This window comes from Maylandia zebra, linkage group LG12, assembly GCF_041146795.1.
Source record: "Maylandia zebra isolate NMK-2024a linkage group LG12, Mzebra_GT3a, whole genome shotgun sequence".
In the NCBI taxonomy this organism is placed as follows: Eukaryota; Metazoa; Chordata; class Actinopteri; order Cichliformes; family Cichlidae; genus Maylandia; species Maylandia zebra.
The window spans coordinates 36,615,911-36,639,757 of NC_135178.1; the positions used below are offsets into that span (position 1 = coordinate 36,615,911).

The window sequence follows — 23,847 nt, forward strand, 5'->3', positions numbered from 1 at the left end:
ATCTGTGACGTGGATGTTCCTCTGCTGGACTTGGAAGCTTAGTTAATAAAGTCTTATATGATGTGAAAATGTAGCTCAACTGTTAATCAGAGGTAAGTGTGATTTTTAGCTGCCATGATGCTAGCTCATAACTTGTTGTTTAGCCGGCTCTTATCAGCTGTCTGGAGACGTGAGGATGGCAAATCTAATCTGCTGACAGATTTGAGACTACGCTAGTGGCGCTTTCATCACATTTTTGTTCATTTGGTGAAGAGGACTCCTTCTCTGATGATAAAACATGGGTATGATGCTTTATATCTTTAGTCTGAAGGTGCAGACACAAATTTAAATGTCTCTTACATGGCATTCGGACACCTCTTTTCTGCCTTTGATGTACTGCGTGTATGGCCAAACTTTAACCACATGTAAAACACAATTAGTGAAACAGGAGATTTCCTTCTGGCCACAGGATTCAAATACGGTGTGGGTAACATGGTGGCTTCCACAATCCACAAACCAGCTCCAATGTATTTGTAATGAATTAATTCTGAGTTTATGAGAATGCATCATTGGAAGATGCAATCACACTATTCTATGTACAGTTTCCTTTTTCTTCTATTAAATTACCTTTAAAAAAAAAACTAGAGAGTGCACCTTTAAATACTTTCATTCACTGCAAGCCTTGAAGATTTGGTTGTTGCTCCGAGGGACCAACTGGGCCCCAGAATCACCAGAATACTTGTCTCTTTCAATTTCCCATTTGATTTGTAAAATGAAAATTATGAAGTTATGCACAAATAACCTTAGATCCTTCTTTTAAACATTTATAAGGAACGTTTTGGCATGTTCAAACTTCTTCTTAAAAACCCATTTGATAAATGCTTTACTGAAAAATATTTTTTGTAACCTTCTTGATATTTATTTAAGTTTATCTGCAAATATAAAAACCTTGAGCAGTCCCATTACTATCATTTCTTTCTAATCTCGCTCAAGTCTCTCCAGGCCAGCTGAGGAGGATCAAGCGTAAAATGTAAATGTAATCAATGTGTCAGAGTGAAGCGCTCCAAATATTACACACATCATCGTCGTCCTCACCGAACCACCCGGTTGTCATCATCAAGGTCAAACGGCGCTGTGAGCTGTCAGTGTTCTCACTGCTGCTTATGCTTGTGATTCACTGCATTTCTACAGCTGACCGACGAACGATGAGCGTGTAAAATAAATGCAATAACATCATTTATTCATCCCTAGTGGAAAACTCTTTCCTTTCCACTTCAACAGGGAGGTCAGAGTTCAAGGCACGTCATCCTGGAGATGCAGAATCAATGTCTTGCTCAAGGACACGTCGGTAAGGATGGGGAATGGAGTGTGTATTAGTTAATTTTAAAGCTACAGTCTGCATTTTAGTAATTTGGCGTTTTTTCAGGAGACATTATTTGCACTGAAAAGATCTGATTTAGTGAAAAGCAGCATAAGAGATGAGACTCACAAGCATTTGACCCAGCAGGACCTTATAGAGACACAAAGTCGTGTCATTTTTCTTTAAAACTTTTTTTATTATTGTTTCTATTGATTGATAGCACTGACGCTTTAAGCTTGGCTATATGATAAGAATCAGGTACTTAAGAAATTAATTACTGAGGGACATTAAATCTAGTTGTGCCTCCAAAGTCCATATTAATCTATAATTATTCCCTCCACATAACTAAAAACATTTCTGTGTGGATTTCATTTAAAGTGCTGCGATCGTGGCTCAAGAGTTGGGAGTTCGCCTTGTAACCGGAAGGTTGCCGGTTCGAGCCCCGGCTTGGACGGTCTCGGTCGTTGTGTCCTTGGGCAAGACACTTCACCCGTTGCCTACTGGTGGTGGTCAGAGGGCCCGGTGGCGCCAGTGTCCGGCAGCCTCGCCTCTGTCAGTGCGCCCCAGGGTGGCTGTGGCTACAATGTAGCTGCCATCACCAGTGTGTGAATGTGTGTGTGACTGGATGTGTAAAGCGCTTTAGGGTCCATAGGGACTAGTAAAGCGCTATACAAATGCAGGCCATTTACCATTTATGCTTTTTAAGAAACTGTTCTGTGCATGAGTTTACCTGCGTTAGTGTTGGTGGTGTTGGAGCCCTGCAGGAGCACAGTCAGCGTCTCCATCACCAGCCAGGCCAACTGCTTCTGCTCCTCAGCCACAGTGTTGTTTTTGCAGTCAGCTAAACATGGAAGGAAACACAGAGCGAGAGGACAGAGGTCGATATTAGACGGGATTACAACTGTGATCCAGTAAAATAGTTAAGTAAAAGAAAACTAAAGAAGCAGTTCACCTTGGTCGTTACTGTGTGGTTGCTGTTGTGAGGGCGGTTCTTTGAGCAATGCCGCGTACTTGTGCAGTAGGTTGACCAGCACCTCCAGCAGTCCGACCTCCCGCAGCACGTCGCTGAACACCGGGTCGTGCCTGGCCAGCTTCAGCAGCGTCCGTACGGCGGTGATGCTGCAGGCGTGCGAAGTGCTCGATTTGAGGAGCACGCTAACGCTGAAGAGTTCCTTACACGGCACATAGTTGAGGCTGAACACTACAAATTCCAGCAGCTCAAAGTACTTTGTCTGAGCCTCGGGGAGCTTGGCCACACGCTCTGCAAACTGAGACAGCGTGTGCTGCGACTCTAGGATGAAATAGTTGGCCGGTTCGGCTGTGTAGATGTTTCCGATGGCGTCCAGGAGCATGCACGCCAGGCGGCTTGTTTTGGCCCGTAGAAAGGCGTTTTGGAGCACCGCAAAGGCCTGAATATTACGCACTGTATGGCCTGAAATTTAAAACACAAAGAAAAAAAAAAAAATATATATATATATATATATACACACACACACAATTCTGGAATGGATCAACAATTAGACACAACGGTCCCAGTCATAGAAAATTTGCTCCGTTTTGCATTTTGTGTAAATATCCAAGATTGTTACATAACAGAGTCCCAGACGGGTTTAATACAAACGATTTAAACAAAGCCAGCCTTTCTCTGCCTTAGCTGGCTGGACCACTGCATGACCTTAATATAAAATACTTATTTCACTCAATGAGTCGCAATTAAATGAATAATTTATGTGTTTTTTCTGGATTTTGTGGTTAATATTCTGTCGTCTTCCATTAAAATGAGACAGTATTCATTTCTTTGTAAGTGAGCAAACTTTCAAATTCAGCAGGGGATTTCCGTACAGGCAACAGGAGACTCTTCCTTCAGTTTCTGCTGAATCACTCCACTGAACTTTTTACAGCAACTGCAAAAACGTCTCCTTTCTCCGACCTCTGTTACTCTAAACTGCCGTCTGTCACTGCACAGTTAACAGGGCAGATACACGATACTTCAAATTTCTTCCCTGTTGTCACTCTTTGTTTTTTTAAATATACACGTTTCCAGTTAGCTTCGTTGAGTTGATACTGGAGTCTTTATACGGAATAATCTTCATTCAGTGAGTCAACAAAAATATTTTAGGCTTATTTTAGGCTAGCTCAGAAATCATAGGCTATGACTTTCACACTCACAGGACGACAGTAAAGAAAAGGAGCACTGAAAGTGTGTGTCAGCACATAGCCTCAAACACACACAGCAGTTAAGTGGATGTGGCGGGTTAATTAGGCGTGTAAGCGCACCCTCATACCATGATGGCTCCTGGTAATGACTCTGTGCTCAGCTGGGACTGTCACTAGGTGGGTAAACACAAGTGTAACTGCATGTGCTTGTGACTCAGTTGACTTCAGTGTTGTTAGTGGGAGGGTGTATGCGGTTAGAAACCCAACACGCTGACAGTGAGTGTGTTACCATGTGTGAATGGGTGGAGGTGAAAAGCTGAGTTACAAACACCACAGCTCCAGAGAAACTGTGTTTGATTCTAAAGCATTGAAAGCTGAAAACAACGAACCCACACAAAGTCAGAATGACAGATAAATGGAGGGAAATGTTATTTTAGTCATTTGCTTCAAAAACAAAGAAATTAATAAGTGGAGATGGACTAAATACAATTTTGAGTTAAAGTAGTTACATCAAGGGCCTCCCAACACAGGGAGGTGTAGCCCATCAGTGTCTGTAACTGAGCTGCACCTCCCAACCCCGTCTGTTGTTGGTGTTTTTGGAGCATATTTAGTGGATTATCTGACTAAAATTATGGTTTTATGGTTTGTACCACATATTATGGCTGTGTAGCACAAACCAAGCCAGGAGATTGGCTTTAATTAGTAAAACTGTACTATGTAATTATTCTCTGCCCTGGCATTAATTAGCAGAATCTGTGTTTGTAAGCTCGTGTGGCAGAAGTGTGGTGCCTGGCTCAGCTGCAGGGGAGGAGTGGGGCAGTGAGCTCAAGGGGGCGGTGCCAAGAGGCTGGAGGGACAGGTGGCGGTGATTTACTTAAGGCTTCTCCCTTTATATATAGTGAAGCCAGAGACCTGGGGGAGAGTGTGTGTGCTGACGACTGACGCAAAAGTTGAACTGCGTGGTGAAACGCACAGCCACATGTGTGTGGTGCTTCAACAAACAGCTCGCAAGCATACAACACGTGTCGGGTCAGTCTTTACACGCAGCATTGGTCAAAACAGAAATGTCAAGGTTTTAAAATGAATCCAACAGCTTCAGAGTTTTAGTCTGAATTACTTGAATTCTTTATTTTGGGCTTTGTTGTATTGATAAGATAAGATAACCTTTATTAGTTATCTTATGTATGCATATGTAAGCGGCTTAACTACTGTTTGGCAAGCATGTACATGTGGGTCAGAAAAAGTACGACGGCGTTCCTCAGGTGCATGAAAAAATAAATACGTTTAAATCTTTCCACAATCAGGATGAGCCTGTTCTGTTTGCATGAAAGAGGCTTCAGTCATTTATCTCCAGCAACGTCAAAGGCGACAGAGGAATTATGGCGTCTGTCAACAGGTTAATCTTACTGGGATGAAGCACCCATCAGTCATTTCAGTGATGGGGATGGAGGTAGAAATGTAGACTTTTTCACAAGTAATCCCTTTTTTTGTTTTAGAGCTTCTGGGAAAATCAGGCTGGTGCTACTGTGTAGACTTAAGCTGAAAATCACTGGTTTGTTAGAACAGTGTCGCTGTTTCAACACTTTATTTAAATGTGTCCTTGATTTCTTCCTTAGAGGACACCAATGGAAGATCGTTATGAATCACCTCTAGATGAGTGTAAGACTGAATAAAACTTTGAATCATGGAGGCTTTAATCCAAGTGCATCATTTGCACATCTATATGTTTTACTCTGAAGTCTTGCTCATTATAAAACTTATGACAGATTTAATGATGAGCCAAAGTTGCACCTAACATACCTTTCCCAGAAGGTTGCGGGAGAACAAATCCAGGCAACAGGAAGGGGGCGCCGGTTGTCAAGCCAGCAGGCTTCAACTCCGTCACCCCATACGTGCACAGACAGGTGACCAGGTTGACCAGGTCCTTCAAAGCATCTTTTGATTCGTCCTCCTTGGCCTGTTCCAGTCTGGATGCACAAGAAGAAGTTACATCAATCTTCACACAACATAAAGTAAATAAGGTCTCAGTCACAAACATCCAGAGGCTGTTGAATTCTTGGTAGCTACTGTCACCAGAGAAAAAGGTGTAAATCCCTGAATGGTTGCCAAGTGGTTGCTGGGGGTTGCTAGGTGAAACAGGCCACAAAAGCCTTGTGAATGCTGTGTTTGGTAGCAGACTGCACATTCATGAGCGTAGGACGACAAGTTGTTGGTGTCTTCCATGCAAACTATGGACAACTGTAGCAATTTGCTAGCAAACAAAGAAGTCACAGGGACGGTTTCTGTCCAGCACCCTCTGTGCAACTGATTTCAAATAGCAACCTCCAGCTGCCACTTTTGCACTCACTGGGTAATTCATACCAGGGGTCACCAATCGCTCTAGTTGGACTTTAAAACCCTGTGATGAACTGCAGGAAGGAAGACCTAAGCTGTACCTGAGCATGAGGTCGCAGAGGAAGGTGTAACCCTGGCACATTCGGAAATCGTCCAGCAGGGTCTGCGACACGTCGCTGGAGTCTTTGAGGAAGCAGGAGAGGCCGGCAAACATCTCAACGATCTCCAGAGAGGAGAGATCGTCTGACTGCTGCATGTTTTGAACACATGTAGCCAAGCATTCCTTCTCTGTAAACCGAAGAGGGGGTGTTAGAGACAAAGAAATGCAATCTGTAAGGAATTTCTGTGACAGAATGTACGGGAATTATTAAGGACATAAAGAGCTTTCCCTTGATCTTAGATTTATAGGAAGTGAAACAAAAATGCATCAGATGGACAAAGAAACAGCTTCAGACAGATCTGTGCTGCTGTAACAGCTTTTTTAATGCTGAAAGACAAAAGCTTCAGGGTTTTTCTTCTTTAACTTTACATAAACAATACACAATAATAACAGGAACAACCAAGCTTTAATAATAAATCACATTAAAAATAATGGTTTTACTTAGTGTCACATAAATCATTGCACAAATCTCACAACAAATTGTAATTAGGCAACCCTCTGGAGCTTTACAGGCTGTGAACTGTAAATTATCTGTTTTAAAAGTGGTAGAAAACAAGCTTCCCTGTTTTGTTCAGCAGTATTCTCACAATGTGTTTTTTGTTATTAAGCTGTAGAATTTGTGTGTGGACTGGTTCACATTTTCTAATATTTCAGAGCAAAAATGCACCTCCAGATGTGGTTTGGAAGACTGTTACTTCCAGAAACAGATGTCCTTTGCGGACGGTGCGTTTGTACATACCGTGGATGTATTTGACCACGTTGACGCTGAGGCCGTGTCGGGAGATGGTGGTGAGCACCTCGCCAGCACTCCTCCTCCAGGGCAGGTTGTGAGGAGGACACCAGGAGGTGATGGCACTAAACAGTAACTGCAGGTCATCCTTCTGGGCCAGCTCCTCCGCTGGAGACACAAATGTGCAGAGCTTCACCAGGATCTGCACAAGTGGAAACGAAATTATTATTGGTTTTTTTAAGTTCTGGGTAAAAACAACAAAATAAGCTGCTGAAAAAACAACACAAGCCCGAGTCTTTTGTCACGGAGATACGACTGTGTTTGTGACGCAGGCTGTTTGATGAAAAGATTAAAGTCTTTATGGGAGGCAGAAGCTCGAGTCTTTTTATCAGTGAACAAATAGATTTAAAATATCAAAATAAGCCAATAACCGTGTTATAATCCTCAGATCTGCTACAGACTCTCCACGCAGACTTTTTTCGCTCCACAATTCAAACACAAACATTTTTGACGATGTTTAAATGTTTCAGTTATTCTTTGTGTGAAGGTTTTAAACATAAAGCAAGCTGATAGAGGCTCTTAGTCTGGAGTGTAACAGCTGACACTGTTGTCTTTTTACCTGGACAAAGACTTTCTGGAGGAGCGCCCTACGGTCAGCCAGGGGCAGCTCGGGTTGGGTGTGCCCTTGCCCTGGCGTCTTCTCTTGGCTGGGTGGTGGTGGTGGTGGTAGTGGTTGTGGCGGTTGTGACGTGGGGCCTACGGGTGCCTCGGCCATGTGGGGCAGGTCAAAGAACAAGTAGAGGCATTTGACGAGCGTGGAGGGCACAGACATGGTCGTCATGCAGTCCACAGTTTTCTGTTGAGGGGCAGAGAAAAGGGGATAACATTTTATTTCCCAACATGGTTCAGGAATACAGGGCTATACTCAGGCTATACTCATAATGTTCCAGCCTTTATTTGTCACTTTATTAAAGTTGAGCTGATTCAACACATTAGTTTGTATTTGAAGTAACCCACTAAGACACCAAAGTCACAAAATAACACAAACCGAAGGGCCACTAACTTTTTTTAGTGGAGTCTAACGTGTTTGCTTCCCAATCACAAAGACCTTGTGCAGAGGCGCAGTGAGGGATAGCATTAGCTAGAGAAATGCTAATCTTACAATATACAACACTGCTGGATAAGAGCATGAACAGCAGTGGTGGTTCTATTCAACGACCTGTTCTTTACTTTTTCTATGCATTTCTAGTTCTGCTATTTTCTTCTACTCAGCCACATTCTGGATGCTTAATTCTTATTTTGCAAATTCAGAAAATATAAATCTTCTAATGTACGGGTGGTTGTAGCTCAGGTGCAGGTCAGCCACTAATCAGAAGGTCGATGGTTCAATCCCAGGCTGCCAAATACTAACCCCATGTTTGCCTACTGGTGGTGGTCAGAGGGCCCGGTGGCGCCAGTGTCCGGCAGCCTCGCCTCTGTCAGTGCGCCCCAGGGCAGCTGTGGCTACAATGTAGCTTGTGTGTGAATGGGTGGATGAATGTAGTGTAAAGCGCTTTGAGACTAAGTAAAACCAGGCTATGAAGGAGGAGATACTAGCAGGCGGTGATGTGCGACCCAAATGTAAACCGAGCGTCCGCTCGCTGCACTCTCTATGACAGGGACAGCAAACATTCATTGGAAATAACTGCTGTGGGTGGAAAAGCAGGGCTTTAAGTAGAGTTACGAGGTTAAGTTGCTTTAGATTTTGCTAACCTAAAGTGTGAAGCAGCTATTTTATACTTCCACTTAAAACTTCCAGGGAAAACACAACCCAGCCTACTTGTGCTTACACTAGACTTCTGCTGTGTCACTACTGCTGCACAATATTGGCACTTTATTTCTTAAGATTCACACTTCAAATTAGGAAGTGTGTCATCGATGACAGCAGCCTATCAGAACAGAATGATGGAAACTGGCTTGTGTTCACTTACATGCTGCTATATTGAATAGCTTAAAGAGTTTTCATTCACTTATTCAACCATTACATACAAGAACCCTGAGGTATTTATTTATTCGTTGTTTGTATTTGTAATTGCGTATTTCCCCCCCCTTTTGTTTCACCCGATTATGTTTCTGCTTAAATCACTTAAAAATAAAAAAAACAAATACTATTTTTCTAAAATCATTTTTGAAATACTCTGATCTCCTGTTCCTTAAATGTGAGCAATCAGCTTCCACTTTAAATGAAGCTGAAAGCGTGAACGTCAAACACACCTCGACTGTGTCTGCAGAGGCAAAACAACAAAAATGAAGTAAATGTCTAATATCGCATGGATCCAACTGTATGTTGCATATTCCCTTTTCAGTCTAAAAGGAACATGATTTATTTTTTCCACATTCATATAGAATCACTTTATATCAACCTAAAATAAAGAGCTACACAACAGCAGCAGGACAAATAAAGATAAAAATGCTGCTTTAAGGGTGACTTTGGTAAATGGGTGTTTTGTTGTGCTGTGATTCAGTGTTTCAGATTCAGCTATAAGGGCCTGAGGTGTGTGTTCACTGAGTGTTTTCCACAGTTATACTGTGTGTGTGTGTGTGTGTGTGTGTGTGTGTGTGTGTGTGTGTGTGTGTGTGTGTGTGTGTGTGTCATGTTGACAAAGATAAAGGGCTGGAGAAAGAGATGGGGTTTGTGTTCACTGAGGCGAATGATTCAGATAATCAAACGCTGCCTCCCACACACACACACACACACACACACACACACACACACACACAAATTACATTGCTCTTACACACGAGCTCTCACAAAAGACCACATATGCCCATGCACACGCACACACACACACACACACACACACACACGCTGCAGCTGGATGAAATGACCATCCCATTTACTCCAACGCCGTCTACACGACGGAGAGGAGGTGGATGCACAGCGATGAATAACAAAGCACAGCAGGCGCACACACAGTTTCAGCCCCTCAGATGGAAAAAAGAAAAAAAAAGGAGTAAGATATAGACAGCTGAAGTAGGCAGAGGTGTGTATAGATGATGGTGAGTCACAACAATGGAAGACTGGACCAGCACCTGTGGTACAACAAGCCACACCGAGGTGTGTGTGTGTGTGTGTGTGTGTGTGTGTGTGTGTGTGTGTGTGTGTGTGTGTGTGTGTGTGTGTGTGTGTGTGTGTGTTTACAGGCTGTCACAGAATACTGGTCCCACTGCAGTCAGGTCAAGGTTACCGTGAACAAATGAGAGACAAAACCAGAGAGACGAAGGCATTTAACAGTGTGTGAGAAAAACAGAGACAGGAAGGGAGAAGAAGACAGACACAAGGAGAAAGAAAAATACCAATAAATTGATCTCCTGTCTGTTTTAAAAAGAGAGAGAGAGAAACAAGCGCAGTGGGAGTGCATGAAGGGCACCCTTTAAAAACACAAAACAAGAGAAGAGTCCAGACTGAGTTACTGACAAAAATATTGCCGTTTTATGCTGTGAGGAAGAAAGAGCAGGAGGTGGGGGAGAAAGGGAGCGAGAGGGGAGAGCATTAAAGGGAGGGAGGTGACGTCAGGTTTATGGGAGGCCAGTTGCCTGGAGAAATCCATTAAACCTACTCTCACTCTCACACACACACGAACGACACGGGTTATTTTTTACTGCCAGTCTGTGTTCGCTGATATCAAACAGTCACAAGAAGCAGCCCTTATTCATTTAAAGGAGACCGCTGACGGTGCAGTGTGCATGTCCAGTGGTACTGACCAATAAACCTAAAATTATCATTTAAATGAATGTTTACATTTACATCCTCAATGTGTTTACACGTGTGACCAATCAGATCACAGACAAGCCACTTGTGTCTGAGCCGAAGGAACAAGAAAAACTCAGCTGGACGTTCTCTCCAGCATTTTGGTGTCTTGAGCTGCAGCTCATCTCAGTCTGAAACACACAGCACAGAGCAACGCCAGCGCTTACTAAGGTCCTTCCCGAGAGAGGGCAATGCAAATCTTCCCAAAAAAACCTTATCAAAGTACACGGCTAATGAGCAAAATCAGAAACTCTTTGCTTTACGAACAGATTTTATGCTTATGTTGTTGTGAACTGGTTCTATTTAAATAAAAGCTGTACAGAGACTAATAAATCATGCATCACCTATGGAGTAAATCAGCGACAGTAAATGGAAATTTCAGAAAAGCTGGGCTACAGGGAGATGGAAATACCCAACCTTTGAAACGCAGCGGCTGAATACTACAAGCCGTCTTGCCTCCTTCCTTTCTTTCGTGTTGAGCAAGAGTTGAGAGTTGCACAAAGATGCTGTGCTGTTGTGCACGAATATCAAAGCTCTGTCATTCAGTAACTAGGAAGTGATGGGAATCTCCATCACATGTGTAGTACTCTCTACTTTTGCTCAACACAACTATTTTACAAGTGCTCTACAAGTTAAGTATACGCCAAGTGGAATTCTTCAGAAAGCAGACCACAAAACTGGCTACAGAAAACCACAAAAAACTGCCCTAAAAATGTCAGCTGATGATCAAGTTTTTCCGATAAATTCATCCAATCATCCAAACCTACAGTCCAAGTGTATTTCTGGAGCACAAAGGAAAGATCCGTGCCCACCAGACATTCACAAATGACAAAAAATAAAGGAACTCTGTGTCAACATGTTATGTCCTACTCATCATTTAGTTACATAAATAACTGAGAACAGGAGTCGGTCCAAGTGCTCACATGTTACATCAGAAGAACACTGCCTGTCTCACAGCCTGGCCAAGTGCCATTTTGCTATGTCTGGTTTGGCAAGATTGTTGTTGCTGCATTCAAGGAAATATTCAGTAAGTCGACATATTAAGGTGCTGCCTGCCTAACTATTAAACAGCGCATGCTTGAGAGCGGCTAAAGACTGGGCACAGAGAAGAGGGGGTGGATCACGTGTCTGTAGATGGGAAGAAGCGTTCCACCCAAAAGCAACAACAACAGTGAATTTCTGATGTGCAGCAGAGCAGGAAAAGCAGACAGCCGACCAGCTGACAGCAACACTCCCCACAAGACCTCCAGAGGAACGCAGGCCAAAAAGTTCAAAAGAAGTCTGCTGGCCACAATTCAAGACTACAGACAAAGACGAAAACAAGAGCTCAACGTCCAACCTTTATAAGCAGGTGGTAGGAACAGAGTAAGGCACTCATTACTGTGACTAAATGCTACAAAGAAAAATCACAATGCATGAATTTTCTTCATGTGACATCCAGCAGCATCAGAAGACTGCAGATAGAAAGGTTGTGTTTGGGGAGAATAAATGAGACTCGGTCAGGTGAGAATTGTTAATTATACTGAAGTCTCCTGGTTCTTACGGTACCTTCAGCGCAGCCTGAACTCTCTTAGGTAAACGTTCTTTTCATTTCTTTAAATAGTTTTCAGAAACAGTTCTTCAGGCTTCAGATCAAAGCTTTTCTTTGAATGTTCATTTCCTTTTAATCCATTCTTTGTCAACATGACCCCACACTAGGGCTGGGCTATATCATACCGTTCACAGTAATACCGGTGTAATGTTGGGCAACAATAGGAAAATGAAATATCGCGATAGAATATGGGTAAAATGCGCATGCGCAGTGCCTTTGTTTTCATACGCACATGGCGGCGATGCAGAATGAGAAGAGCGAAAGCGGATCGTTGAATGAAACAGATGAACCAGAACTGGTTTGTAAAAATGCTGCAGCTTCAGTGGTGTGGAACTGGTTTAGCTTTCGTCCGTCAGATACACAACAAAGCACTATTTTTGGTAGCGCATGCTAGCGGGCCGTCGTTATTACCGTGTTGTTTGAAAAATACGACGCACTTAAAATCAATCCTTTGATTTTTCCGAAAGTCGACAGAGTCCCTTATAATCCTGTGTGCCTTATGTATGAACTCTGGTTGTGTTTACTGACCTCGAAACGATTTTATGTGCACGGCGCTCGAAAATCTGTCAGATGTTTTAGTACGACTTTGCTAAGCTACGAAGCCGCACCGCTTGATGGATTGTTGGAGCATTACGGCTATCGTAGGCAGGAGCCTCGCGGAGTGATACGTACTGTGCTTCAACATAATATTACGGTATTGTGTGTGTATAACCTCTTTTTAAGTTTTGTGGATATTATACATGGTTATGCTGAGGATATGTCGGCCAGTTTCCACTGGAAATGCCTTTTGGTTAAACTGTCAGCGAGGAATTTGCATTTGCACTGTTAATTTTTTATATAACTGTAATGCACTTAAAAAAGCTGCTTCCATCCATCCATCCATCGTCATCCGCTTTGTCCGGGGTCGGGTCGCGGGGGCAGCAGCCTAAGCAAAGAGGCCCAGACCTCCCTCTCCCCAGCCACCTCCTCCAGCTTGTCCGGGGGAATACCAAGGCGTTCCCAGGCCAGCCGAGAGATATAATCTCTCCAGCGTGTCCTGGGTCTGCCCCGGGGCCTCCTCCCGGTGGGACATGCCTGGAACACCTCACCCAGGAGGCGCCCAGGGGGCATCCTTGTCAGATGCCCGAACCACCTCAGCTGGCTCCTTTCGATGTGGAGCAGCAGCTGCTCTACTCTGAGCCCCTCCCGGATGGCCGAACTTCTCACCCTATCTCTAAGGGAGAGGCCAGCCACCCTTCAGAGGAAGCTCATTTCTGCCGCTTGTATCCGCGATCCGCGATAAAAGCTGCTTGTTCAAGTAAAAATACATAGATTTTTTTTTTTTTTTTGCACTAATAAAGTTGTGGAGTTGTAAAGTATTTTGTCTAGTGTCAATTATATCGTCAGTTATATCGTTAGCGCAAATTTTCAAATGTATATCGTGATAAATATTTTTGGTCATATCGCCCTGCTCTACCTGCTGCAAATCATCACTTCGTCAGACCTGTCGCTGACTTTCAGTCCAGTTCTTGCAGAATTTGACATACACCAGCCTTTTCTCCCTTTAATGAATGGCTTCTTGACAGCCAGCTTACCAGAGACCATTTTTGATGAGGCTTCAGTGAACAGTAGATGTGTCAACAGAAGGGCCGTTTGCTGGATTTTTTTTCTTATTTCTTAAATAATATATTTTTAGGCCTGACATCTTCCTTTGTCCTCCAGGACACACTGCAGAGCATTCCAAAATATGCCAAAGTGTCAGCTAAAAGCACTTTGTGAATCATATTGTTGGTGCAAAAATACAATTTCATGCTTGTGAAACTGCCTAAAGACAGATTTAACATTGGTGCTGTGCTAATTTTGAGATTATGTGCAAACACAACACTGGTTCATCCCGTGAGTTAGGAGGTGTTTTAATGCTTGAATGGGTCATAGATCTGAAAATGGTCAGGCAAAAGGACTGGAGTGAAAATGACTGAAAAAGCAGTCAATGTCCAAAGGAAAACTTTAAAAACACCTCCAGAGAGCCTGGAGGAGTATTGCTCAAGAACATTTTGAGAAATTACAAAAAAGTTTATTTTTTTGCTTCCAAGGGCTGAAGAAATGAGAGGTGGTTCAAGACTTTCACACAGTATTGTACAGTGTCCTTTCTACCAACCTGTCCGGAGGAAGCTAACAGGTTGATGGTGGTTAGAAGCATCCAGCCGCGGCTCGCCTCCTCACTCTGATTCACCTCCAGGAACTGGACTATGGCTCGACTGGCTGCCTCTGGAAAAACAATCACACACACAAACGTGTGGTTAACTGGGTGGAAAGTGACAGCTCACTGTGGGGCAGATGGGCTGTTTGAATAATGATCAAATATGTAACAAATTAATCATTACAGTGGATGTGACAAAAGGGAACGTGTGGTTGGGCTTCTCGGTTTTGGTTATCTGTGATCTTGAAAATAATACATCAATATTGTATTTCGGTCCCACGCGCTAGCTTTTCAGTTAGCTCATGTCTTTACCAATTTTATCACAGCACTCTTTGTCCTAAAAATATAGCCACACTAGGTTAAGTTTAGGAACAAGTATCCATTAGAACCGAACCATAATAAAAAAACAAATCACACATTTTTAGTCACTTTTGTGAGCAGAAATAAAAATGCTTTTGAAAAGGTTTCCTTAATCCAACCCACCAGCTGAGCCAAAGTCTAGTTGCTCATTGTTCAGAGCAAATCCACATCTGTTGTTTTGATAATGAGTACTGCAACGTCAGTTGAGAGCATGAATCATGTACTGACTCATTCTAAAGAGGCCTGGTGACCAACTGTAGGAGTGCTTCTTAGACCGTTGTGTTGCAAAATCAGAACCGTTCACCGTTTGATAACAGCATGTCACATGATTAGACAGGGATGAGGAAGAGATGGAAGGACGAGATAAAGCGGAAGAAATAAGAAATAGAAAGCTGGTGTGTGTGTGTGTGTTTGTGTGCGTCTTTTTTGAGGAAGCCACAGTCAAAGCTGCCACGGCTGTCAACGCTTTGATGAGATGCTGCTGGCTCGCCCGCAGTGAAGGCTAACCTTTCAGATTGAAGTAGGATTGCATTGATCCTTTGAGGAAAACGTATTTACTGAGAGCCAAAAAGTCAAAAAAATAAAGTGCAAAATTCTGGGAAAGGCCTTATCTGATTAGGGTAACACTAACATTTTTTCTCCATTAATCATGAAATCAGCTTTAAACATTCTTAATAAAACAATGAAATATGTATTTATCTTTAGGGGAACAATTAATAAAATAATCTTATTGTGATAGGGTAGAATAAGACGAAGCTCTTACGCACATCCATAGAATAAATCGGGTTTCCAGGATGGAGTAGACAGTTATATTGAGCATCAATTATTTTATTTTTTTTAAATCATTGACTAAAATCAGTGACCAATCATAATCAGGCATGGGCGTGTACTTATGCCCACTAATAATATACAGATTACAGTATATTAGGGTCCTTGCCATATGTGGTACTAACTCTTGAAAGCCTAACAGGAGTAACGTTTGCAGCACTTTCTGTCATATTTCAGCCTGCTTGTAAAAAAAAAAAAATGCCTGTGTTTGGATTACCCAGCTTGGAAAAACCCAGAAAATATTCTAATAGTCATCAGACGACATATTTATATATACTTAGGTGTCCAAACTCATCATTAAGAGTACTGGGGAGGCCGTCATATGTTGTCTTTATGGGGGAAAGTGAAAAAATAAACTCCCTAGAGTCTTTATTTCTATCTTGTCATCTACTATGTGTACCTAACAAAGCTCAGATGCTCCATCTGTGCCTTACAATTAGTTCTATAGTTGAAACTCTGCATAAGAACTGTCTTTGTATCTAAATAAAGAACAAAAATCTCTTTCAACACCACTGTGTTCATCTGCACAGCCAAAAGGAAAACAGAAGACACAAACCGGTTATGAGAAATTATTGGCTGGTGCCAAAGAACTCTACAAGTAGGCCTACTCCACAGTGCATTTTTGCACTTACAAATATGAGTCTGTGTGCATCTGCAAGCTCACCTGTGGATTTATTGGAGGCTCTTCGTCTGATCTCAGTCACCATGAGTCGGGACACCTGGGTGGTGAACTGCAGCAGGTCGGAGAATTTCTCCATCATGCTGCTGGGAGGTGCGTTCCCAAACACCTGAAGTGGACAAAAAAAAAGCATTTGATTAATGGAAAAATAATAATTTAAAAAACAAGAAGAGAGGAACCAAAAAAAGACTCAAAAACTAGACATCTGTTCACTCGATACTTATATGTAACCTAGCTTATAGTCAGGTGTGTGCAGTTACAGGAATCCTCATTCCTGCTGATATCTGTGACAGTTTTTGCTTGAATGCACTACTTTATGGTGACAGAGAACATTGGAGGCTAAGCCTTTGGGGCAGCAGGTCAACAAAGACAAACTTCTCTTCATCCAGCAAAGACTCGTCATCTGTTTACTTATCCAGCAAATCTGACTTGAGAGCAGGGCGGGAGGCTGCCGTCCCGCCGCACAGGGACCACTTTACATCCAGATTCTGACATGAGTATGGCCACAGGTGTGAATCCCAGCCAGTGGTGGGTAATTAGCAGACAAGTCAAGAGACCCTTGGCAGTGCACTCCAGCTTGATGAGCACACTTAACAAAGGCAGCCTACAGCTGCCAAACAAAAAGGCGAATTACTGGCCTGCAGGCTTTACTTCTGTTCTTTTGGATAAAAAAAAAAACAGCTATAGGGATTTCAACAACTTCATTTTGTTAACTTGTTAATATGTGTAGCTCACTTCCATGATTACCCACCGACTTGACTGGTTTCCACAGATCTGGATTCAATTTTAGAGTTTTTCCAAAAGGAGGTGCAAAAATGCTTTATGAAAATTTATTATTAATTATTAATTCATAACATATTTTGTTAACATAGCTTAAGGCCATTGTAAAGTGGGAGGGAGAGACTCTCTGGAGAGGCTGAATGACCATAACAACAGTGAGCTGTTCCACCTGGCCCAGAAACTGCACAACTGAGATTTCAGAAATTAAAAATGTTGGATAAACCTGAATCTATTTAGTCTACAGATAAAAATTAAAAGATAAAAAATACAAGTCTGTACTGGACTTTTCTCCCCCTGCATCAAAATAGTTCCAATACACCCCCACCATTCAACTGGTCTGATTTTCCTATTAGTGCTTAAATCAATAAAACTTAACATTAGTTAGTTAGCAGATATATAATTTAAAAAAGCTTTGAAGGTTGTTTAATTTAATCACAAATGATTCTGAAATATTATAAACACCAACCTAACGATGAGACAATGTGTAGTTCAGTGAGTTCAGTACTTTTCAGCACTTGCTCCTTAACACCTGACAACCAGGTGTGTTTTGGGTACTATTTGCTTTGATCTGCACCTGAAACGTTCAGCTCCTCCTACTCCTGCTACATCTAGTGTAACACTAACTGCATTCCAAACACTGACACTACAGGCAAACATGGTGGTGGTGCTACTATGATGGTCTGGAGCTGCTCAGGACCTGGACAACTTGCTGTAATTGATGCATCCATGCATGCCACTCTCTACAAGAATGAGAATTCTGGCTAACTGCACTTAGCTTATGCAGCAGGAAAATAATCAGAAACACACCAGCAAGTCCACCTCTGAATGACACAAAGGTTGGACTGAAAAGTCCACTTCGTTGTGCTTTGTTCAGCTAACCTTTAGCCCTAAAGTCAACAAGCCCACAGAAGTAAACAAGCTCATTTCCATTCCATTTATCTGCAGTCTGGTGGAACAGAATCTGAGAGCTATCCAGACAGGTACGTATGAAAATATGAAAATATGCTTTTAACCACTGGATTTGAATCTGCAGAAGTTCCCTGGTGAGATCTCGTTTTCAAATGTCAATGCATCTATAGTATCTATTGCACCCATGACCTCAGGGAAGCAGCTCTAGCGCGTTTGTAACCCAGCACAACAGAGCTCTCTTCTTGTTTTCCTTTTTTTTTTTTTAATACTGCACAGACGAGAAACACATGATTTGAAAGATAGCTACAGACAGCACAGGAACCAAATGAAGCAAACTGTAACCTGCCACATCAGAGCTGCCATATGTACAAATATCTGTTAATCCGCCTGTTTGGAGCACCTCCAGTTCTCCCTCCACCCATGGTGTGACTTACCCTGTTAAATACAGGAAGCATCATGTAGAGCTTCTCCTCCTGCTCCTTCTGGGTCATGTGGCGAGGAGGGTGGCACAGCTCGGAGAAGAGGCGTCGCAGGTGCATGAGGCCCAGCGCGTTGTCCTGGGGGCTGCACTCCTCCTGCCTCGGCCGCCCCATGATCCTTTTCACCATGTTCATCTTGAGCGGCTTTGTCAGGGCAAAGGCAGCCCTGCAGATGGGAGAGAGAAGATCTAATAAACATCTCACAGTAACTCAATACATAAAGATCTTGTTAGTCTATGTAACTGAAAGTCCCTGCTATTTGGTATCAGTTCAACTCTGTAAGTGGTCTCGAGTATCAAAAACAGCCAAATATAGATATAGATGATATTTCACATTTCACACAGATTAGCTTCTTGTTTTGTTTCTTTTTTAAATCAAAGTATCTTTATTAATTCATAATTCTGACAATTGTAGACGATGTGAATATAAGTACAAATACCTTTCTTCATAAGTGTAACAGAGTACTAGAATTGTAACAGTTATCAAGTGTTACAAGTTATCTTTAGGCACATTTATTGACATTTTCTGTCTACAAAGAAGGTTTAGCATGAGCACCGTGCAGGTATAGAAGCAGTAGGTGCAATAATGCTCTGTGTGTTTGTACCCACGATCATTCAGGATCTACTTAATTACATTTTTGTGTTCGGATCCTGGTTCACAGTAACACAGAGAGATGCAGAAAACACACAGATTTGAAATGTTACAGCCACAGAGAGCCAGCTTCTAAGAGCCAGCTGGGTTTCCTCTGGCTGCAAAAACAAAGAAATCTGGTGGGATTGGTTTCATATGATAAATTACTCGATGCGGTTTCTTGAAAAAAATTTTCAAGGTTAACTTTGACCTTGGACATTAACAATGAAGGTCAATGTCAAATGCTTAGCCAACCTATGTATCCATGTACCCCACGATCTAGTGTATTGTTGTGAAGTTTGAAGACGATCCATGAAAGAATTGTGGGTAGAGCAGGGCGATATGGCCAAAAATATTTATCACGATATATATTTGAAAATTTGCGATAACGATATAACTGACGATATAATTGATGCGAGACAAAATACAACTCCACAACATTACTAGCGCAAAAAGACAACCTTCCATTTATTTTCACTTAAACAAGAAGCTGGTTTTTATGTACATTAAAGCTTTATAAAAATGTAACAGTGCAAATGCAAATTCCTTGCTGAAAGTTTAACCAAAAGGCATTTCCAGTAGAAATGGGCTGACATATCCTGAGCATAACCATGTATAATATCCACTGAAGTTAAAAAGAGGTGCTTTGCAACATTAAACTGCAGTGTGCAGTACGCATTTTTCGGACCATAAGGTGCACGGGATTATAAGGCACATTAAGCGAAACAAAGCAGTCAGATAAATCAAACTTTATTAAACTCATTCTTCTTGCTTCCTCCAATTCTGTACCATTGATTCATTAATGTTGAATTCTCTGGCAGCTGCTCTATTCCCATGTTGTTGCAGTATATTAATCACTAACCTCGTATTGTGGACGGATTATCTCAGTTGTTCTCCTGACTGAAGATTGGTCCTTTTACAGCATCCTGCCATGCGATTGCATTTGTCTCTAACCATGAGGAACCTTAACGTTAACTTTTATAAGTGGAAAAGTGTTAGTGTTCGTCCTCCAGCTTCACTGTTTATGTTATGCTAACATAGCTGTGTCGCTAGCGATCACGTAGCACATCATTATATACCAGCTAGCCCAACTTCAGTAACTTTACAAACATCACTGCTGTTTAGTTTTCTGTCTTCATTTATGTTGGAAGTGATAGCAGAGCTGTACGTTTGATTTTTTTCAGAAATCTCTCAGTCAGAACATGCTATATCATGCTTAGGTAACTAGCGAAACTAGCGAGCTAACTTCCTGCTAACTTCCTGCTAACTTCTACCTCCGTTAAATGTAATACATTTTGTTTTCATGGATGCCTGGAAGTTAAACTTCATAGTTACACCTGGTAAAGCAGCAATGCTGATCGTTTTATTAAAGATGAAAGAATTTAGACAGTTTTTAACTCTTAGTGATGCTGCAGTGTTCGTTTGACCTGAAGGTTACGGAGTTTAGGACCCAGATTACTCCCAGATTTAAGGGCATCTTAGTCGGACAAATACGACAATAACGATGGCCGCTTGCATGTTCTGCAAAAAAATGTGCTTTGTCGTGTATCTGACGGACAAACACCAAACCAGTTCCACATCACGGAAGTTGCACCATTTTTACAAACCAATTCTGGTTCATCTGTTTCACTCAACAATCGGCCATGTGCGTATGAAAACAAAGGCACTGCGCATGCGCGTTTTACTCATATTCTATCGCGATATTTCATTTTCCTATCGTTGCCTAACATTATACCGGTATTACCGTGAACGGTATAATATGGCCCAGCCCTAATTGTGGGTAATATAAAGTTTCACTGATTTTGGTGGGAGCTTGACCTTTAGTTTCCCCAAAATTAAATCAGCTCATTTATTGGCATCAAACGTCACACAAAGTGTAAAAATGATATTGCTAGACTGCTAACAAACATACAGTCAAATCTAACAGCTTAAATAAATCTATATTGTGTAAATAGACAAGGGTAAGCTTTATGACATTGCAGCTCGTGATATTTGACTTAAAACACCAAGATGATGAATTTAGGGAGTCAAACAAACAGGAAATAAATTGGTGTAGCAGCTATGGCAGTTCAGTAGTAACAGAAAGAATGAGGCTGCAGATAGAAGTGGCGGAAATGAGTTTCCTTCAAAGGGTGGCTGTGCACTTCCTTAGAGATAGGAAGAGGAGCTCAGTCTTTCGAGAGGGAGAGTAAAGCTCCTGCTCCTCCACATCAAAGCCAGTTGAAGTGGTTCGGGCATCTGACTAGGATGCCTCCTGGATACTTCCTAGGCGAGGTGTTTCAGGCATGTCCTCTTGGTAGGAGGCCCCGGGGCAGATTAAGGATCTGCCGGAGAGATGGCTGGCTTGGGAATGGCAATGAGCAGGAAGAGGTAGCCTGGGAGAAGAAATCTGGGCTTCTCTGCTTGGACATACTATTTGCCGGTCTAGCCATCCATCCATCTATATCTATGTTTATATATCTATATACACGCAGCTAATATAGGAAAGATCTCTTCTGATTGGCAGATTTGACAGATCTCTGTATACAAGCTGTTACTGCACTGAAGCAGAGGCTGTACGGCCCAAATTCAGGTCACTGATTCAGTCATTCACTTTGAACTGCAAGTTAAGAATTAAAACAACAGATTAGCATCTGTGACTGATCATCGTTTCGCATCACTCTTCCCTTGAACGTAGTTGATATATATTTAGCAATTTGTTCCACATGTCAGCTTCTCTCCAGACTATTTGAAATGGTTGCTAGGAGATATCACAGGGCTGCAAAGCCTACGTACGACAGATAAATATCTGGCGATAAAAACAGAATCAACAGCTTAGACGACTGCAAGAAGAGAGAGTTTTTTCTTTTTTCTGCATAAAAGAAAAGGGGTTGTTTTCCTCTTCCAAAAGAAAAATTGATATAAAGTTATATTTTCAACAAGCTTAGCCTACCATAATGAAAAGTTACCTTCATCAAATGGGCAGAAATAACAGGAAAATGCAAGTAGGATATGGGAGAAATAAAATCTGGACCTTTTACTTCCCTCCTTTGTTTCTGTCATTATACACAAGGCTCACTTTCAATTGATTCTATAACACATCTGTTATATTGACAACAACAGCACAGCTGTTCTGACCACTGGAGTCATGTTAGGGTTGAGTGTCACATCAGTTGTAGCTTAAAAACATTTATTTGAACACACACACTCTATGAATGACAAAAAAAAAAGCTCTGGCACTTAAGTCACAGCTCTTGCAGAAAGACCCATCAACAAGGAAGAGACATGGCAGTTTAGCATGTAGTCCGTCCTTTTCCCAGCAGACTCCTCACACCGAATTACTCTCAGACACTCAGGAAATATCCCCTGCCCTTCAGTTACAACCCACCTACCGGTGCTGCAGACGTCACTGTGTGGGTTTCTTATGTCTTGCACCATCAAAGCCTCATCATTAGATGGATTACATCTTGGCACTGATCACAGCATGAATGAGCCAAATTTATTTGAATTGTTGGTCCAAGGCCAGAGAAAGACAGAGAAATTGACTTGAGGGGAACTTTGTGGAAAAGATGCTTTAGTTTGTATCATCACTACCCTCAAATTCGGTTTTATTATTGTTATCATTATTATTAGTTCACCGTGTTGTGTTTTTCTTGCCATTTTTGAGACATATGCATAAAAATGGTTCTGGTTATAACCAAATATTTGTGTGACTCTGCTCGCTCAGTTTACAATTCAAATTTTGTTTGATTCAAACAGTGAGAGACAAGGTAAAGACAACTGACCCCCTTCTTCCCAAACTAAACTTTTAAAGTCAGGAATATTATTGAGTTTATCAGTTTATTCGCCATCTCAACCACTTATTTTCAATTCTAAAGAAATCTGAATTCAAACCAGCGAGACTCAAGGTAAAAACCCCCAGGAGCTGGCTAATTCACTTTTGGCAAGCTTCTCTGTATATAAATTTGATTCCATTGTTGTGATATCACAAATGCTGGTACTACAGGGATATTAGGGTATTTATAAAGCAGACAGTAGGCTTGACTGCATGCCAAAACAGCTGATTTGGAATAATGTGACGGAGGATGTTCCTCCTCGCTCACAGCTCTGTTCATTTCCTTTCTTTCAGAAAACAATCTGTTCCCTTCTTGTTTCCTCGTCATACATACAAATCATGTATGACGAGGGTCATAATTTCTACATCAGGTGTTCCACGTGACTATCAGTCAGTCCATACATCTATTTATTGGTGACAAAGGAAAAACGCTGACTTCTGGACATATATCTACCCCCAAAATCACAGCTCATCTCCAGATTAATAGATAATAGTTTCTATGCAACATCAGTGACCTTTTACTGATAACACCTTGATCCCTAATCTAACGCAAAAAACCAGACCTGAGCATAACAGACTTCTTGGATGCTCTGTTTCTACAATTGGCTGCACAGTAAGCCGTATATGTTAATTAACTGCATTAAAATGCACCAAGAGGTACCATCACAGTCAGGAGTAGACGGCTAACATGGAGAAGAAATTTCTTCATTCATATAAATTCTGGCAGCAAACCGAGAAACCCAGAATCTGAAAACCAGATTTGTTTGTAAAACGTTTGTCTCTATTTCTCTTGGTTATCCAGTATGAGATATTCACACAGCTCTATTTTACTTGACGCTCCGCTTTTAAACACTGAAAATTTACCACAGTCTCAATTTGAATGTGCCTGCTCTTGTTTTGCTCTCTCTAAACCAATTAGCCCCTACACCCTGTTCTTTAATGACCGTTCACCATTAAAACATGGATTGGAGATCTTTGCACAGCACATTTTACAGCTCAAAACAGTTCAGGTGAGGCTGGAGGTGAAAGTAATGAAAGGTATAGGACAGAAAGCCTCACGGGTCCCCTGAGGATTAAGTGAAAAGGTT

The 23,847-nt window shown here is 41.9% G+C and overlaps 1 protein-coding gene across 6 annotated transcripts in view; it reads right to left on the reverse strand.

The window, feature by feature from the left end:
* Nucleotides 1-23,847, reverse strand: part of wdfy3 (WD repeat and FYVE domain containing 3) — a 120,646-nt gene that overhangs the window by 74,561 nt on the left and 22,238 nt on the right. For all 6 annotated transcript variants that reach the window (XM_004555668.5, XM_012920344.5, XM_004555667.5 and 3 more), the window contains exons 2-10: nt 18,271-18,481; nt 16,133-16,256; nt 14,239-14,348; nt 7,340-7,576; nt 6,730-6,922; nt 5,932-6,118; nt 5,297-5,463; nt 2,292-2,771; nt 2,070-2,180 (exon numbers count right to left, since the gene is read on the reverse strand). In XM_004555668.5, coding sequence (XP_004555725.3) covers nt 2,070-2,180; nt 2,292-2,771; nt 5,297-5,463; nt 5,932-6,118; nt 6,730-6,922; nt 7,340-7,576; nt 14,239-14,348; nt 16,133-16,256; nt 18,271-18,450 — 1,789 coding nt within the window. In that variant the 5' untranslated portion in view covers nt 18,451-18,481. The remainder of the gene's footprint in view (nt 1-2,069; nt 2,181-2,291; nt 2,772-5,296; nt 5,464-5,931; nt 6,119-6,729; nt 6,923-7,339; nt 7,577-14,238; nt 14,349-16,132; nt 16,257-18,270; nt 18,482-23,847) is intronic.